Genomic DNA, 18,215 nt, shown 5'->3' with positions numbered 1-18,215 from the left:
CTTTTGGGTCCAGTCCCGCTGCTGCTGCTGCTGGCTGCCAATGCCTGGGAATCTATCTATCCGGCAGGCAGCTGGGAGCAGCTCTTGCTGGGATTCAATTGAGATCCTTTTATCAGCCACCTGAAGTTGATTTAACAGCCATGATCCTCTGTAGCCGAGGTGTGTTAATCCAGCCTTACCTTCCCTCACATCCTTCCCCCATCACTAGCCCCCTGTACATCCCATTACTCAGAAAAGGCTGTGCTGTCTTCTCTCTGACAGGGACGGAGGAGGGTGGCAGTCAGCAACAGAGAACAGACAGGATCAAAAGTGGTTGCCAAAAAGGGTTGTATGGATGTAGTTGGATAGGTATATTCCTGAATAGAGAGGGTCTGAGGTGGAAGGTGGACAGTCTGTCCTTGGAGGGGTTTGAGAGTCTGAGGAAGGTTAAATACAGTGCATTCGGAAAGTATTCAGACCCCTTGACTGTTTCAAAATGTTGTTACATTACAGCCTTATTCTAAAATGGATTAAATTAAATGTTTCAATCTACACACAATACCCCATAATGACAAAGTGAAAACAGGTTATTATACATTTTTGCAAATGTATTAAAAGTAAAAAACAGAAATACATTATTTACATAAGTATTCAGACCCTTTGCTATGAGACTCGAATTGAGCTCAGGTGCATCCTGTTTCCAACTTGATTGGAGTCCACCTGTGGTAAATTCAATTGATTGGACATGATTTGGAAAAGCACACACATGTCTATATAAGGTCCCACAGTTGACAGTGCATATCAGAGCAAAAACCAAGCCATGAGGTCGAAGGAATTGTCCATAGAGCTCCGAGAGAGGATTGTGTCAAGGCACAGATCTGGGGAAGGGTTCCAAAACATTTCTGCAGCATTGAAGGTCCCCAAGAACACAGTGGCCTCCATCATTCTTAAAAGGAAGAAGTTTGGAACCACCAAGACTCTTCCTAGAGCTGGCCGCCCGGCCAAACTGAGAAATCGGGGGAGAAGGGCGTTGGTCAGGGAGGTGACCAAGAACCCAATGGTCACTCTGACAGAGCTCCAGAGTTCCTCTGTGGAGATGGGAGAACCTTCCAGAAGGACAACCATTTCTGCAGCACTCCACCAATCAGGCCTTTATGGTAGAGTGGCCAGATGGAAGCCACTCCTCAGTAAAAGGCACATGACAGCCTGCTTGGAGTTTGCTAAAAGGCTCCTAAAGGACTCTCAGACCATGAGAAACAAGAATATGTGGTCTGATGAAACCAAGATTGAACTCTTTGGCCTGAATGCCAAGCATCACGCCTGGAGGAAACCTGGCACCATCCCTACGGTGAAGCATGGTGGTGGCAGCATCATGCTGTGGGGATGTTTTTCAGCGGCAGGGATAGGGAGACTAGTCAGGATCAAGGGAAAGATGAACAGAGCAAAGTACAGAGAGATCCTTGTTGAAAACCTGCTCCAGAGTGCTCAGGACCTGGGGCGAAGGTTCACATTCCAACAGGACAACGACCCTAAGCACACAGCCAAGACAATGCAGGAGAGGCTTCGGGACAAGTCTCTGTATGTTTTTGAGTGGCCCAGCCAGAGCCCGGACTTGAACCCAATCGAACATCTCTGGAGAGACCTGAAAATAGCTGTGCAGCAATGTTCCCCATCCAACCTGACAGGGCTTGAGAGGATTTGCAGAGAAGAATGGGAGAAACTCCCCAAATACAGGTGTGCATCATACCCAAGAAGACTTAAGGTTGAATACGTTCAGAATGCACTGTATGCATATTAACTTCTTCACAGTTTAGGAAACTGAACAGAGCAAAATTGAGCGCCAGACTGAGAGAAGAGATTGCACAGTTTTGTTACAAATTAACAATCCAAGATTATAGACAAACGTAATACAGTCTGGTTGGTAAATATGATATTCACACATTGAAGTAAATCACCCACTACGTCTTCCAATAATGGTGTCAGAGAGGGTATCAGTGACAAAAATGCTGTATGTTTTTGAAAGAATGTTACAGCTACTGTATTCTATGATAAAACACAATGCATTATTAACCAGACTGGGCTCCTTCCTACTCAGTGATGTATGGGTCCATTCACACCCTGTAGAACAGAGCCCTCCATCGCTGTCGTAGGAGTCAGGCTCCGCAATCTCCCTCTCTCTCTCACACTCACACCACACAACACACACACACATCACACTATCATGTACGCACGCACACACACACAAGTACACACCCAAATTGCTTCTTTAAAAGGCAACATTTTATTTTTTACAACCACATCTACATTTTGTATGTAAATGGGATGTTATAGAAGGGTCCAGAACACATTTTTGTGATTTCACTTAGTTTTGATGAACACCCCAAACAGCGGATTCACTTCCTTATCCTCATTGTAAGTCGCTCTGGATAAGAGCGTCTGCTAAATGACTTAAATGTAAATGTAAATTGTGCAGTATGGGGGTCCTGAAAAACATGAACAAACGCTCCAAAAACACCCAATTACTCTATGTCCTTTTAGAAATGGCAAAAGCTCTCAGTATTGTGATGCAGGTCTTTAGATGTTGTACACATGAAATTGTGCAATTCCAAACTTTATCCGCAGCAGTATATTCCCTTTTGTGCGACTTGAACCGTTTCCCCTATCCAGCTGTTCCATCCTCCGTGTAGCGGAGGATGCCAAAATAAAGGAAACGTCAACATTAAGTGTCTTAATAGAGCGTTGTGCCACCACGAGTTCCCAGAACAGCTTCAATGCGCCTTGGCATAGATTCTACATGTGTCTGGAACCTGTGTGTGGAAGCACCTGCTTTCAATATACTTTGTATCGCTCATCAACTCCTTTATTTTGGAGCTACCTGTAGAATGGACGGTGAAGTATCACTCAAGTCACAAATCAATGTAATTTAACGCTGCAGATAAAGTTCGGAATGACACAATTTCATGTGTACAACATCAAAAGACCTGTAACACTATACTGAGAGCTTTGCCGTTTCTAAAAGGACATATTTGGGTGTTTTTGGAGCCGTTGTTCACGTTTTTTCTTGGCCAACACACTGCACAACGAGGATGAGAAAGTGATTCGTTGTTTGGGGTAAGTTTCTCAAAAACAAGGGAAATCCCCAAAAAGGTGTCTGGGTCCTTCTATAACAAGCCATTTACATCAAAAATAGAGATTTGGTTGTAAAAAATAAAAACTTCTCCTTTAATAGAAAATCTGGGTCTAATCTGGGTCCACACTACTGGTGAAACGGCTCAGGTTCAAAGATGAGGAGATTCTCAGGAAAGCCAAGTGCCTGAAGGGAACCAAAATCTTCATCAATGAAGACTTCTCAGAAAAAGTACGCCTCAAAAGAAAGAAACTGCTGCCACGACTAATTGAAGAACAAAAGAAAGGCAACATCGCATACCTGAAGTATGATCAGCCGGTCGTTCACCCCGCCTCTCGTAGGTATATGACAAGTGACTCAGCTATAGTCCACTGATTTGACACACACGCATATTTACTCTATTTGTTCATCTGTTTCACCTAACCTCATGACCAAAAACACACATTGCTCTAAATGGCATAACCCTCTGAAGTCTGCAGTGGTGATATGTGAACTGTCTCAATGTGCATTCCATAGGAAGTGCACCCCTATTGATAAAACTAACAAAAATGTGTGCTTGTATTGGAGGCATGCATTTCTATGTTTCTGTTCCACTCTCTGGTTGATTCCGACTGCATATCTCTCTCAGTTGGGAACATATCAACCCTGATAACAAGATCTTTAACCCGTTAGATATTAATGAAGCGAACGATAAATGTAATGACTGTGTTGATCCAGATTCAAATTTCCTGAAACTTACTAGAAATAATTCCATCACTTGTGATTACTATAACGTTACGCAATTGAACAACCCGTACGGGAGTATCTCATTCCAAGACGAGCTTGTTTTCAACCTTTCTTTTGAATGTCCGCAGTCTTCCTAAAAATCATGACCACATTGTTCATGATCTGTCTTCTCTCAGTCATGAATTTCCCATTGTTGCCCTTTCAGAAACATGGTTGACTGAAGAGACAACTGTGCTTTATGACATGTCCCCTTATAATGCTGTTCACCGCTGTCTTCTACCGTACTTCCCATTCCCATCAAATCATTTTTGATTGACTAATCAATGAAGCCAACCCAGGCATGGACAAATTGTATGATTGGTTCCAGATAAACAAATGATCTTTCATGTAAAATCTTTATTGTATCCACTAGTAAGAATAAGAAATATTGTTAAAAAATAAATAATTAAAGTCACAAGTCGCATCCACTAGGTTCCTCTGAGTTCTAATTGCTGAAATATGATACTGGAAAGATCATATTCAATTTGTCTGCAGCAAAGTGATGAAATCTGTTGGTATCATCAGAAAGATATGTGGTGTGGTTTATCAGGCTTGCTTCCTAACTCTATTCTGTAGCTTAAATTTACCTATATCTAATTTACTGTAATACTGTCTGGGCCAGTACACACTCCTCTTACCTCAACACATTACTCATCATACAAAAGACATTTGCAAGACTAGCCACCTCCTCTAATTACCTAGCTCCATCTGCACCTTTTGTTTAAGAAACAATATCTTGTCTATTTACAACATTAATGTACACCAATTATGCGTTTTCATCTACAAATGCTCATACCTCCCAGACAGTTTACCTAAACCCTTCAATGGATTCTTCCAGGCTAATTCTGAAATCCATCTATATAACACAAGACACTGCGATAACCTCTAGCCTCCCCTCTGTCACACCTCACATAGTCAATTCTCTAATCAGATACAGAGGTACCATACTCTGCAATTCATATCTTCACATTGCAAAAAAACTCGTCATCCCTCAATGACAACTCAGTAATCTCCTCCATATAGCTCAACTCTCACACACTCACATCCACACATACATTTAATTAAAATATATACCGTTTTTCAGTTCTTTGTGTTTGCTGATCGATTCATTTGTACTTTTATGATTAGTGGGTTTTATCTGTTTTAACAAACCTTTTTGATATTTTTACTTATGTTTTGTATGTCGTTTTTTTGTGGTGTGGTTTTTATATAAGCCCTTGGGCTTCCAACCACACCTGCACACCATTATTTATTTATTTGTTTTTATCTGTGTTGTTATTTATCACTTTTTTTATTTGGTGCAAATAAATTCAACCTTAAACCTTAAACTGTAGACACTAATAGAGTCATGCTTGCCCGGTAAAGGTCTTTCTGGTATTGATAACGGAGTTGGGATGGGGAGGAATATTTTCCACACATACAGTACACTGTATTATCACAGCTGATGGTGTTCCAATGTGGTCCTCCAGCATAGCCTACTGACAGGCCCTGATTTTAGCTTGCCAGAGAATGACAGCATATACATTCTTTGAACAAGTAATTCCAAGATAAGTCTTTGTACATGTAAATCCAGGGAAATAAATTAAAAAGACAACACCATCTCTAGTTCCACAAAAGCCTTAATCTGAACACCTAAATTGGAAGATTTACTGGTGACTTGTGTTTGGGGGGTAGATGGTTGCTTGGTTTGCGTCCATGGTTCTTACATAAAAAGACAGATGGGAAATGGGTGACCTCATCACCTGAGCATATGCCCCTTCAGCAGGTGAGCAAAGTGGCAGGCTTTAGAAACGCTGTGTCGGAACAAGATGGTCGAATGACTACTGAGTTTCCGTGGTGATCCATTCTGTAATAATGGAAAGCCTCACTTACAGTAAATTATAGAAGATTGTGTACAGTAAATTATAGAAGATTGTGTGCATCAATTAACTTTCATTTCAAAAACATTTGGAGGAGAGCAAATGGATTTGTTAGACAGGCAACTCAAATACCATATATCCCCAAAAAAGTGTAACCTTAAAGGGATACTCCGGGATTTTGGCAAAAATAGTATGCTAGCGGATACCCATAGACTTCCAATCATTGCGCTAACACTAGTTAGCATTGGCTTGCGAAACTACCTCAAACTTCCTTCATACTGGACACAGAGACATAAAAATGGTATCCACACGTTCATTCAGAGTGGGATCGCTGCAACTTAGAGGTATGATCCAATTGTAAGCATTACCAACAGAGCAAATGGGAAAACAAACGAGTAATGGCGGCGGAGGGGATGGCTGCCATTTTATGGGCTCTTAAGGCTCTTAACCAACCGTGCTATTTTGTTAGTTTTTTCGCATTGTTTGTAACTCATTTTGTACATAATCTTGCTGTTACCGTCTCTTATGACCGAAAAGAGCTTCTGGACATCAGAACAGCGATTACTCACCTCGAACTGGACAAATAATTTTTCTTTGAGTCGAACAAGAGGGATTTACTCCAGACAACCGACGAGGCTCTCATCCAAGGCATTCGTAGGAGAAAAAGATGGAGATATCGGGGTGCCTTGTAAGGATCCGGCGACGAATGGCTAATATGCCTTTGCCATCAGTACTATTGGCCAACGTACAATCGCTGGATAATAAAGTGGACGAACTACAAGCACGTATATCCTACCAACGGGACATTAAAAACTGTCATATCTTATGTTTCCCCGAGTCGTGGCTGAAAGACGACATGAATAACATACAGCTGGCGGGTTACATACTGTTTCGGCAGGATAGAACAGCTGGTAAGACAAAAGTGACACACCAACAACAACGAGTGAGCCTATAGGGAGGAGGTCAGAGACCTGACAGTGTGATGCCAGGACAACAACCTCTCCCTCAATGTGCTCAAGAGAAATTAGATGATTGTGGACTACAAGAAAAGGAGGATCGAGCACGCCCCCATTCTCATTGACAGGGCTGTAGTGGAACAGGTTGAGAGTTTCAAGTTCCTTGGTGTCCACATCACCAACAAACTAACATGGTCCAAGCACACCAAGACCAAGACAAAACCTATTCCCCCTCAGGAGACTGAAAACATTTGGCATGGGTCCTCAGATCCTCAAAAGGTTATACAGCTGCACCAGAGAGAGCATCCTGACTAGTTGCATCACTGCCTGGTATGGCAACTGCTCGGCCTCCGACCGCAAGGTACTACAGAGGGTAGTGCGTACTGCCCAGTACATCACTGGGGCCAAGCTTCCTGCCATCCAGGACCTCTATACCAGGCGGTGTCAGAGGAAGGCCCTAAAAATTGTCAAAGACTCCAGCCACGCTAGTCATAGAGTGTTCTCTCTGCTACCGTATGGCAAGCGGTACTGGAGCGCCAAATGGCAACCCAGATTTTATTTCCCTCCCCCCCCCCCCTCTTTTACCTGCTTGCTACTCTCTGTTTATTATATCTATGCATAGTCACCTTTAATAATCTACTTACATGTATATTATTTGCATGAATTACCTCGACTAACCGGTGCCCCGCACATTTGACTCTGTACAGTACCCCTTGTACATAGCCTCACTATTGTTTATTTTACTGCTGCTTTTTTCACCTTTATTTCAGCTTTATTTAACCAGGTAGGCTAGTTGAGAAACAAGTTCTCATTTGCAACTGCACCTGGGCAAGATAAAGCAAAGTAGTTCGACACATACAACAAACACAGAGTTACACATGGAATAAACAAACATACAATCAATAAATACAGTACAAAACTCTATATACAGCATGTGCAAATTGAAGGTAGGATAAGAGAGCAATGGCAATAAATAGGCCATGGTGGGCAAAGAAATTACAATATAGCAATTAAACACTGAATGGTAGATGTGCAAGAAGATGAATGTGCAAGTTGAGATACTGGGGTGCAAAGGAGCAAGATAAATAAGTAAATTCAGTATGGGGATGAGGTAGATTGATGGGCTGTTTACAGATGGGCTATGTACAGGTGGCAGTGATCTGTGAGCTGCTCTGACAGCTTCGGTGCTTTAAAAGCTAGTGAGGGAGGTAAGAGTCTCTCAGCTTCAGAGATTTTTGCAGTTCGTTCCAGTATTGGCAGCAGAGAACTGGAAGAGAGGGCCGCCAAAGAGAATTGGCTTTGAGGGGTGAGACCAGTGAGATATACCTGCTGGAGCGCGTGCTACGGGTGGGTGCTGCTATGGTGACCAGTGAGCTGAGATAAGGCGGGGCTTTACCTAGCAGAGACTTGTAGATGACCTGGAGCCAGTGGGTTTGGCGACGAGTATGAAGCGAGGGCCAGCTAACGAGATCATACAGGTCGCAGTGGTGGGTAGTATATGGGGCTTTGGTGACAAAACGGATGGCGCTGTGATAGACTGCTTCCAATTTGTTGAGTAGAGTGTTGGAGGCTATTTTGTAAATGACATCGCCGAAGTCGAGGATCGGTAGGATGGTTAGTTTTACGAGGGTATGTTTGGCAGCATGAGTGAAGGATGCTTTGTTGCGAAATAGGAAGCCGATTCTAGATTTAATTTTGGATTGGAAATGTTTAATGTGACCAGACACCTAGGTATTTGTAGTTGTCCACATATTCTAAGTCAGAACCAGTAAGTCAGTAGTGATGCTGGACGGGCGGGCAGGTGCGGGCAGCGATCGGTTGAAGAGCATGCATTTAGTTTTACTTGCATTTAAGTGCAGTTGGAGGCCACGGAAGGAGAGTTGTATGGCATTGAAGCTCATCTGGAGGTTAGTTAACACAGTGTCCAACGAAGGGCCAGAGGTATACAGAATGGTGTCGTCTGCGTAGAGGTGGATCAGAGAATCACCAGCAGCGAGAGCGACATCGTTGATGTATACAGAGAACAGATTCGGGCCGAGAATTGAACCCTGTGGCACCCCTATAGAGACTGCCAGAGGTCCGGACAACAGGCCCACCGATTTGACATAGTGAACTCTATCGGAGAAGTAGTTGTTGAACCAAGCGAGGCAATCATTTGAGAAACCAAGGCTGTTGAGTCTGCCAATAAGAATGTTGTGATTGACAGAGTCGAAAGCCTTGGCCAGGTCGATGAATACGGCTGCACAGTAACATCTCTTATCGATGGCGGATATGATATCGCATAGGACGTTGACCATGGCTGAGGTGCACCCATGACCAGCTCTGAAACCAGATTTCATAGCGGAGAAGGTACGGTGTGATTCGAAATGGTCAGTAATCTTTCGAAGACCTTAGGAAGGCAGGGTAGAATAGATATAGGTCTGTAGCAGTTTGGGTCCAGAGTGTCTCCCCCTTTGAAGAGGGGGATGACCTCGGCAGCGTTCCAATCTATGGTAATCTTAGACGATACAAAAGAGGTTGAACAGGCTAGTAATAGGGGTGGCAAAAATTTCGGCAGATCATTTTAGAAAGAGAGGGTCCAGATTGTCTAGCCCAGCTGATATGTAGGGGTACAGATTTTGCAGCTCTTTCAGAACATCAGCTATCTGGATTTGGGTGAAGGAGAAGTGGGGGAGGTTTGGGCGAGTTGCTGTGGGGAGCGCAGAGCTGTTGACTGGGGTAGGGGTAGCCAGGTGGAAAGCATGGCCAGCCGTAGAAAAATGCTTATTGAAATTCTCAATTATTGTGGATTTATCGGTAGTGACAGTGTTTCCTAGCCTCAGTGCAGTGGGCAGCTGGGAGGAGGTGCACTTGTTCTCCATGGACACTACAGTGTCCCAGAACTTTTTTGAGTTTGTACTACAGGATGCAAATTTCTGTTTGAAAAAGCTAGCTTTAGCTTTCCTAACTGCCTGTGTATATTTTAACTTCTTTAAAAAGTTGCATATCACGGGGGCTATTCGATGCTAATGCAGAACACCACAGGATGTTTTTGTGCTGGTCAAGGGCAGACAGGTCTGGAGTGAACCAAGGGCTATATCTATTCCTAGTTCTACATTTCTTTAATGGAGCATGATTATTTAAGGCACTTTTAAAGAATAACCAGGCATCCTCTACTGACGGGATGAGGTCAATGTCATTCCAGGATACCCCAGCCAGGTCAATTAGAAAGGCCTGTTCGCAGAACTGTTTTAAGGAGCGTTTGACAGTGATGTGGGGTGGTCGTTTGACCGCAGACCCATTACGGATGCAGGCAATGAGGCAGTTATCGCTGAGATCTTGGTTAAAAACAGAGGTGTATTTGGAGGGCGAGTTAGTTAGGATGATATCTATGAGGGTGCCCGTGTTGACGGATTTGGGGTTTTACCTGGTAGGTTCATTGATAATTTGTGTGAGATTGAGGGCATCAAGCTTAGATTGTAGGATGGCCAAGGTGTTAAGCATGTCCCAGTTTAGGTCACCTAGCAGCACGAGCTCAGAAGATAGATGGGGGGGCAATCATTTCACATATGGTGTCCAGGGCACCGCTGGGGTAGAGGGTGGTCTATAGCAAGCGGCAACGGTGAGAGACTTGTATCTGGAAAGGTGAATTTTTAGAAGTAGAAGCTCGAATTGTTTTGGTACAGACCTGGATAGTAAGATAGAACTCTGCAGGCTATCTCTGCAGTAGATTGCAACACCGCCCCCTTTGGCAGTTCTATCTTGACGGAAAATGTTATAGTTAGGGATGGAAATTTCAGGGTTTTTGGTGGTTTTCCTAAGCCAGGATTCAGACACGGCTAAGACATCCAGGTTGGCAGAATGTGCCAAAGCAGTGAATAAAGCAAACTTAGGGAGTAGGCTTCTAATGTTAACATGCATGAAACCAAGGCTTTTACGGTTACTGAAGTCAACAAATGAGAGCACCTGGGGAGTAGGAGTGGAACTAGGCACTGCAGATCCTGGATTAACCTCTACATCACCAGAGGAACAGAGGAGAAGTAGGATAAGGGTATGGATAAAGGCTATAAGGACTGGCCGTCTAGCACGTTCGGAACAGAGAGTAAAGGGAGCAGGTTTCTGGGCACGATAGCATAGATTCATTGCATAATGTACAGACAAAGGTATGGTATGAAGAGAGTACATTGGAGGTAAACCTCGGCATTGAGTAATGAAGAGAGAGATATAGTCTCTAGAGATGTTTAAACCAGGTGATATCATCGCATATGTGGGAGGTGGAACAACATGGTTGGTTAAGGCATATTGAGCAGGGCTATAGGCTCTACAGTGAAATAAGACAGTAATCACTAACCAGGACAGTAATGGACATGGCATATTGATATTAGGGAGAGGCATGCGTAGCCAAGTGATAGTATGGGTCCAGTGAGTGGTTGGGCTGGCTGGGGACACGGCGATTCAGACAGTTAGCAGGCCGGTGCTAGCAAGCTAGCAGGCCGGGTCTAGCAAGCTAGCATAAGGGCCTTAGAAGGACGTCGCGATGGGGGAAAAGTCTGTTTTTGCCTCCTCGTGCGGTGACGTCGATAGACCAGTCGTGGAATTAGTAGGGTTCCAAGTAGCAGAGGGGTCCAAGTCCAATTGGCAAAATGGGTATAGCTGATCCATCGGCCAGTTTCTTTAGATCACAAACAGCCCAATATGCTCGAGATAGCTAGCAGGCCGCGGTTAGCAGAATGGTCCTTCAGGGGACGTCGCGCCTGAGGGGCCTGTTGGAATCCTCGGGCAGATTATGTCGGTATTCCAGCCGTGAAGGATCGGCGGGGTTCCGTGCCCCGTACCGGCAGTAGAAGGGGTCTGGATATTGTAGCCGAGGAGTGGGCTTCAGGAGTAACCCAGGAGCCCTAGCCGGGTGATGGGTCTTGCATGCGCTAGTCCCAGGCTAGTTGGTGCTTGCTCCGGGACGGAAACGTTAATTATTTATTATTATTTATTATTATTATTATTTTGTTACTTTTATTTTTTAGGTATTTTTCTTAAAACTGCATTTTTGGTTATGGGCTTGTAAGTAAGCATTTCACTGTAAGGTCTACACCTATCGTATTCGGTGCATGTGACAAATACAATTTGGTTTGATTCGAAAATTGATTCAAAATGGTTGCCCTCTGCTGGTGATTTGCAGGATAAGCAATGATACAAGTAAAAGGAGGGATGTGATTGGCTACAATATTTCAGTATTAAATGGGCCATAACACTAAAACCAGCTGAGATCCCACTCTGGAACGTTGGTATGCCCGTAGAGTATATTAGGTTCAACAATATATTTAAAAATATGCCAAATTAAAGTAATATGCTTTTATGCTTTTAGATACAAATGTCAAATATATGTCAACAATCTTTCCTCCAAAGGACCATTCTATGGATATTTTTTAGGGGGGGAAACCAACAAAATGTAGTATATTTTTGACCTTATTTCTTGAGGAATCACTGATGAAGCAACTGGTGGGTACTGAACAGAACAGAGCAGGAACAGGGTTGAACGGCTATTTCCCCTGGCACTATTTCCTGGAGAGATACTTCCTGGCTGCTTGGCGAAACAAGCGTCAAGGTCACTGTATTAGCTGGCCAGTGAAGAATCAGACAGGCTATAACAGCACCAGTCTACCAGGGAGACATTGGTTGTCAGAGGTCATTCTCAATGACGAACACAATGTGGAGATGGACAAAGCCCAAAGAGAAGCTGGCAGAAACAAAGTATAAATAGAAGGAAAATAGTTGTAAAAAGTATTACATCTACATACTGTACGTACCTATACATGTAACATTGAAAAGATGTACAGTTTTTTTTTTATAACAAATTAAAACCAATCATTAATCTAGTAAGAAAAACAAAAACCCTTTCACCGGCATTCAGGATCCCAATTCTTATTACAATCATTGTTTTCTGGGATTATGTGTCCCAGAGCATACCAGATTACGGCCATTTTTGAAATGACATCAGACACAAAACACCCACTAGACAAAGACATAATAGGAACACACAAATCTCCCGCTACCCTCGCAAAACATTCAGGCAAGCGCACACACATGGACGAATGCACGCAAGTGCACAGGCACGTGCATGCTCACACACTCACACTCACACACACACACACACACACACACACACACACACACACACACACACACACACACACACTTTCCCAGGAGCTACTGCATTCGGCCAGCCTACAGTGAGGTAAACACTTTGCCATTAGAGTTTATACTTGTAGGTCAGGTAGGTACTGTAAATGTAGTGGTGGCTCTCCACCATTACTCAAATGGGCAGCAGCATCATACATACACCCACTAGTCTATTGAAGAAGTGAAGAAGCTGTTGGCATTTATCCATATTCCATTTTCCACCACACAGCAGAAAACATATCCAGGATACCCAAACAATAGACCAAGGTATTACATTTGCAGTAGAACACAGGCAAGCATTTTGGCACCAGATCAAATCTGCTAATCAACTTTTTAAGGTGCATTCATCATGTCGAAGTGAATTATAGTTGTATAACTAACTAAAGCCTCTTCAGAAGACATTTGTTGTTTGAATTCAACCTTGGATGGTTGACTTCTTAACTTTTTAGAATACCAAAACTCCCAACATTAATCAGTATTTGTGATTTGATGATGCCAAGTAAGGTTTTGTGAGAGCTCCTGATTTGAAGATAACATTTGTGAACCATCTTGAGATCTCTTGGGGACAGCATGCATCATTCCAATGCAGAAGACACGTTTTTTTTTAATGAACCACACAAGTGGAGAAAGAGAACCCAAACTGCTGAGAAAATGAGAGGGAGAGAGAGCAAGAAAAAAAACAAAGAGATTGGAAGAAAGATAAAAGCGAGGAAGAGAACGTGAGCGAGAAAGAGAATGAAAGTGAGACAGGGAGAGAGAGAAAGAGAGAAATAGGGAGGACTTACCCCAACGTGGTCATTGTGACAATGGTGTACCAGAAGGAGGCTGGAATGCTGGTGAACTTGGTCGACGACGACCCCTTCTCTGCGTAGAACATGACCGTGGCGAAGATAATGATGGCCATGGTGAGGGAGAAGAGGAGGAAGCCCAGCTCGGAGGCGCAGCTCTTCAGCGTGTACCCCAGGATCCTGAGGCCCTGCGAGTGGCGGGAGAACTTGAAGATGCGGAACACACGGAACACTCGGAGCGTGACGAAGGCCCCGCTCACATCCTCATTGTCTGTCATCACCAGGCCGATGTAGTAGGGAAAGATGGCTACCACGTCGATGATGCTCATCACACTGCGCATAAATTGGTAGCGGCTGGGCGCGGCGAACAGTCTCATGAGGTACTCCACGGTGAAGATGAGGACGCAGGCTGTGTCCATGCAGAAGAAGGCGATGGTATAGCGCTCGCCACACGGCATGTCCTTCTGTGAAGGCGTGGCACCGCAAGGTACCGTCTCTATCACATTGGTGAGGACTGAGATGGCGATGAAGAAGCCGGTGACGTAGTAGAACACCAGGGCCATGGTGGAGGTGTGAGGGTTCTCAAAGGCCCTCCACATTGTCTCTCTGTATGTCATGTTGGGCAGCTTGCAGTCCTTGTTGTCATCCTGGTCATCCTGGAGACGCTCCGCGTTCTCCCGCTTCCGGTCCTTGTACTCTTCGTAGCAGCAGTCGCCGATGATCTCCGGAATGATGCCGAAGAAAGTTAACTCTTCGTCATAGGCCGAGATGCACTCGTAGCGAGGATAGTGCAACTTTCCTGTCCGGTAGAAGTTGAGAATGCTGCGGAAGGAGTCTGGGTCCCGGTCGAAAAAATACTCCTTTGTCTCCTCATCGTAAAAGAACTGTTTCTCCGAGCTTCCCAGCAGGGTGTCTGGGTAGCGGTCCAGTGTGGTCCTCCAGGTCTGGAAGCGTCGTCCACTCACATTCAGGATGATCAGCTCGTCATGTCTCTTTCTGTGGTCTCTAGGAGCAGTGGGCATGGGGCAGTTGGCCACAGGCATCCAGCCAATAGCTGCTGCCCGTGCAAAGGGAAGCCATGCAGCCACTCCTGCCGCCATGGCGACTCACTCTGTGTTCCGGCTTGCCTTAAAATTACCTGCCATCTTAAGCAGAGAAACAGACAAAACACACAATCAGTAACAACTCATGAACAAAACATTTCCATGATAAGGTGATTGCATGGTACAGTGCCTTCAGAAAGTATTCACACCCCTTGACTTTGTCCAGACTTTGTCCAGACTTTGTCCTTGTGTTACAGCCTGAATTTAAAAGGCATTACATTTAAATTGTTTGTCACTGGCCTACACGCATCATTTTTGTTTATGGAAGACAGACGGAAGACTGAGGGACCACCTGTGCTAATTAGCTATCTAGCATGCTCCGAACATCTGAAATGTGCTGTCATTGAGCAATACTGTAATCTGCAACTGTGATGAAGCTGGTTAAAACAGTGTACAGTAAGTGTACACTCGGTGGCCAGTTTATTAGGTCACCACCCCGTTCCCAAAAATGGTTCGCTCCTACAGACACTTGGCCATACTGTTCGATTGAACATTAAAATGGGCAAAACAAGTGACCTAAGCAGCATTGAGCGTGGTATGATCGTCTGTGCCAGGCGCGCTGGTTCCAGTATATCACAAATGGCCGGCCTCCTGGGCTTCTCATGGATGACAGTGTCTAGGGTTTACTGATAATGGTGCGACAAACAAAAAACATCCAGTCAGTGGCCTTTTTGTGGAGCGAAAACAGCTTGTTGATGAGAGGTCCAAGGAGAATGGCAAGAATCGTGCAAGCTAACAGGAGGGCCACAAACAGGCAAAAAACGGCGCAGTACAACACTGGTGTGCAGATCGGCATCTGAGAAAGCACAGCTCGTCGGTCCTTGTCACAGATGGGCTATTGCAGCAGACGACCACACTGGATTCCACTCCTATCAGCTAAAAACAAGAAGAAGCAGCTCCAGTGGACACGCGATCACCAACAATGGGCAATTGAGGAGTGGAAAAACATTGCCTGGTCTGATGGTGGTGTAATGGTGTGGGGAATGTTTTCCTGGCACACGTTAGGTCCTTTGATACCAATTGAGTAACGTTTCCATTCCCCAAATAATTCAGGATGTTCTGGAGGCAAAGGGGGGTTCGACCCGGGACTAGATGGGTGTACCTAATAAATATATTTTGCATTTATTTTGATGTGATATGAAAGTAAAGAGATTTATATTTCTACAACCGTATTGCAATTGAGAATCGATTCAGCTTTAGATGGAGTATTTGGTAGTCTCCCTCTGAAAATAACATATAAGGTCCTTGGACCTTAAGGACTCTTTAGGCTCTTTAAGAGTACATCTTGGGCTATGGATGCAAGGATTATAACAGGATTCCCTCTGCAAGAACACCACCTCTAAAAGACCTCTAAGCAGGCTGTCAAATACCTTGTCATTTCCAGAGGTCACAGAACAGAATGTTTAAGACAGAGAGGATAATGTGAAGTCTCGTTAGGAAGCTCTGTTAACAGCTATGACAAATAGAAGTGGTCTGTTCAGAATAGAACGAGACCTGTAGCGTCAGAATGAAATACCTGCCATACTGCTAAGTATGTATCAGATTTAAGGATAATACGAAGAACGATTGTCAAAATATAGAAAATCCAGTATACTTCTGCTTTTTTATTGATCATTTAGATGGTACATTTTGACAACATTTCGATAGGAGTGTATACAGATGTTAATTTGACCACTCTTTCGTTGCTGCGAATTTTTCTGAAGAGCAGGAAATACAAACTTGTGGTGCATTCCAGTTTTATAAAGGTTTCTAAAGTTTGTAATTTCCACATTGAAATTTCAGACTTGATTTGCCTTAACAAAAAAATATATCCATTCCTTATAATCCACATATTAATTCACATTTCCTGTTGCTGCATGATTAATTTCCTTCTGTTTGCAAACTGACTCAGATGAAGAGCCAGTTGAATACAATTCAGTATTTTGATAAATAAGTAAAACATTTTTGCTGGTTTAACATTCCGATAACCATTATCAACTCCACATGTCAGGCTACTTGTAGAAAAAAAAACACACCAGCACATTAGAAACAAATAGGGACAACTCAGGTGCTCAATCAAAGCTTTCTATATCACTTACCGCCAAACAAGGAAAGATCCCAAAAAATGTAATGCGCGATCCTCCAGTAAAATAATTCCTCAGAGGAAAAGCTACATATTCTGAAGGACGCATTGACAAAGGACCTCTGTACGAATAAACGAAACAAGTATAGAGGAACACGAGATGGGGATGGATGTTGATGCGTTGAACGACCGAAACGTGTTGATGAAATTCACCAAAACCTTGGATGTCTTTCTTTAAACCACACCTGCATCTAGTGGCACCTGCGGTTTGGACAGAAAGCACAGATTCATTTTGCAGTCTTCAGGATGATATTCACACCTACCTCATGTCGGTGAAGACTAGAATAGTGGATGATGGACGTAGGAGTCAGTCTCCGCAATCTCTCTCTCTCTCTCTCGCTCTCTCTCTCTCTCTCTCTCTCTCTCTCTCTCTCTCTCTCTCTCTCTCTCGCGCGCTCTCTCTCTCTCTCTATTTCTTTCCTGTGCGCATAGGCTCTCTCCCACTCCCCATCTCCCCTCATAAGTTTACCGTGACGAATCAGTCCACTCAACCAGCTAAACGGACTGATTTGTCAACACTTTATTCACGCTTTTTCTTTCTTCTTAACTTTGTATTAGTTAATGTGAGAAATTACATCTTGATTATGCACGCCTTTATTGAGGCAGTTGGTATACTGTGAAATTTCCTCATTCAATTATGTGCAGCACAGTGAGGGAAAGTTGCCTTCTAGAGAAATCTTATCACATGACAGGGTGCAATAACTAGATCACTTGATAGTTTTGATCGAGAAGGGTTTGCAGCGTGCTTTTTAACATTATCTTTATTACAGGGTAATATGTCACGATTAATTGTCATCTCGTCATTTAAACCCACTTATCAAATCGAATGTTTACTCTATAATGAAAAGTGGAAGGCTTTTATATTTAGCCTCTATAACTTACACTTATTACCATGTAATGTGTAAGTAAGTACATTGTTAATTATCTTACAATGTGAACATGTAAATGTAACGGCCCATCCGAACTGGGATTTGTGTTGAAAAATACGAAATGCTTGTTTTGACGGTTACAAAAATTCAAATTCAGAGCTCCAAAATGGTATTCCATACACTGTGATTGGAGGAAGCGTGTGTAACGGATGTGAAATGGCTACGCTATTAGCGCGCACCACCGCTAACTAGCTAGCCATTTCACATCCGTTACACGTGGGAAGGTTATGCTGCTTTAAAAGTTGATTAAACGTTATCCCACTTAGGAGACAAGTAGACGAAAAATGCCCTTGAAAGATTTTGCTGAGTGCTGGAGAGCTCTTTGTTTATGCCCATTCAGGATAATTCACACCCTCTTAAACCATAGACCCACCAATCTCTTCAAGAATTAACATGTAAATGCAAGATCAACCATCAGCCTGGTCAACCTC

At 43.6% G+C, this 18,215-nt stretch overlaps 1 protein-coding gene across 1 annotated transcript in view; it reads right to left on the bottom strand.

Annotated features, from left to right (window-relative positions):
- LOC111970556 (A-type voltage-gated potassium channel KCND3-like) overlaps positions 1 to 14,761 on the bottom strand; it is a 38,894-nt gene extending 24,133 nt beyond the window's left edge. Inside the window, exon 1 of the mRNA XM_070445815.1 lies at positions 13,628 to 14,761. Coding sequence (XP_070301916.1) covers positions 13,628 to 14,730 — 1,103 coding nt within the window. The 5' untranslated portion in view covers positions 14,731 to 14,761. The remainder of the gene's footprint in view (positions 1 to 13,627) is intronic.
- Between the last annotated feature and the right edge of the window lie 3,454 nt (positions 14,762 to 18,215).

Source organism: Salvelinus sp. IW2-2015, linkage group LG11 (genome assembly GCF_002910315.2).
Source record: "Salvelinus sp. IW2-2015 linkage group LG11, ASM291031v2, whole genome shotgun sequence".
NCBI lineage: Eukaryota > Metazoa > Chordata > Actinopteri > Salmoniformes > Salmonidae > Salvelinus > Salvelinus sp. IW2-2015.
This window is presented reverse-complemented; position numbering and strand designations above follow the sequence as displayed.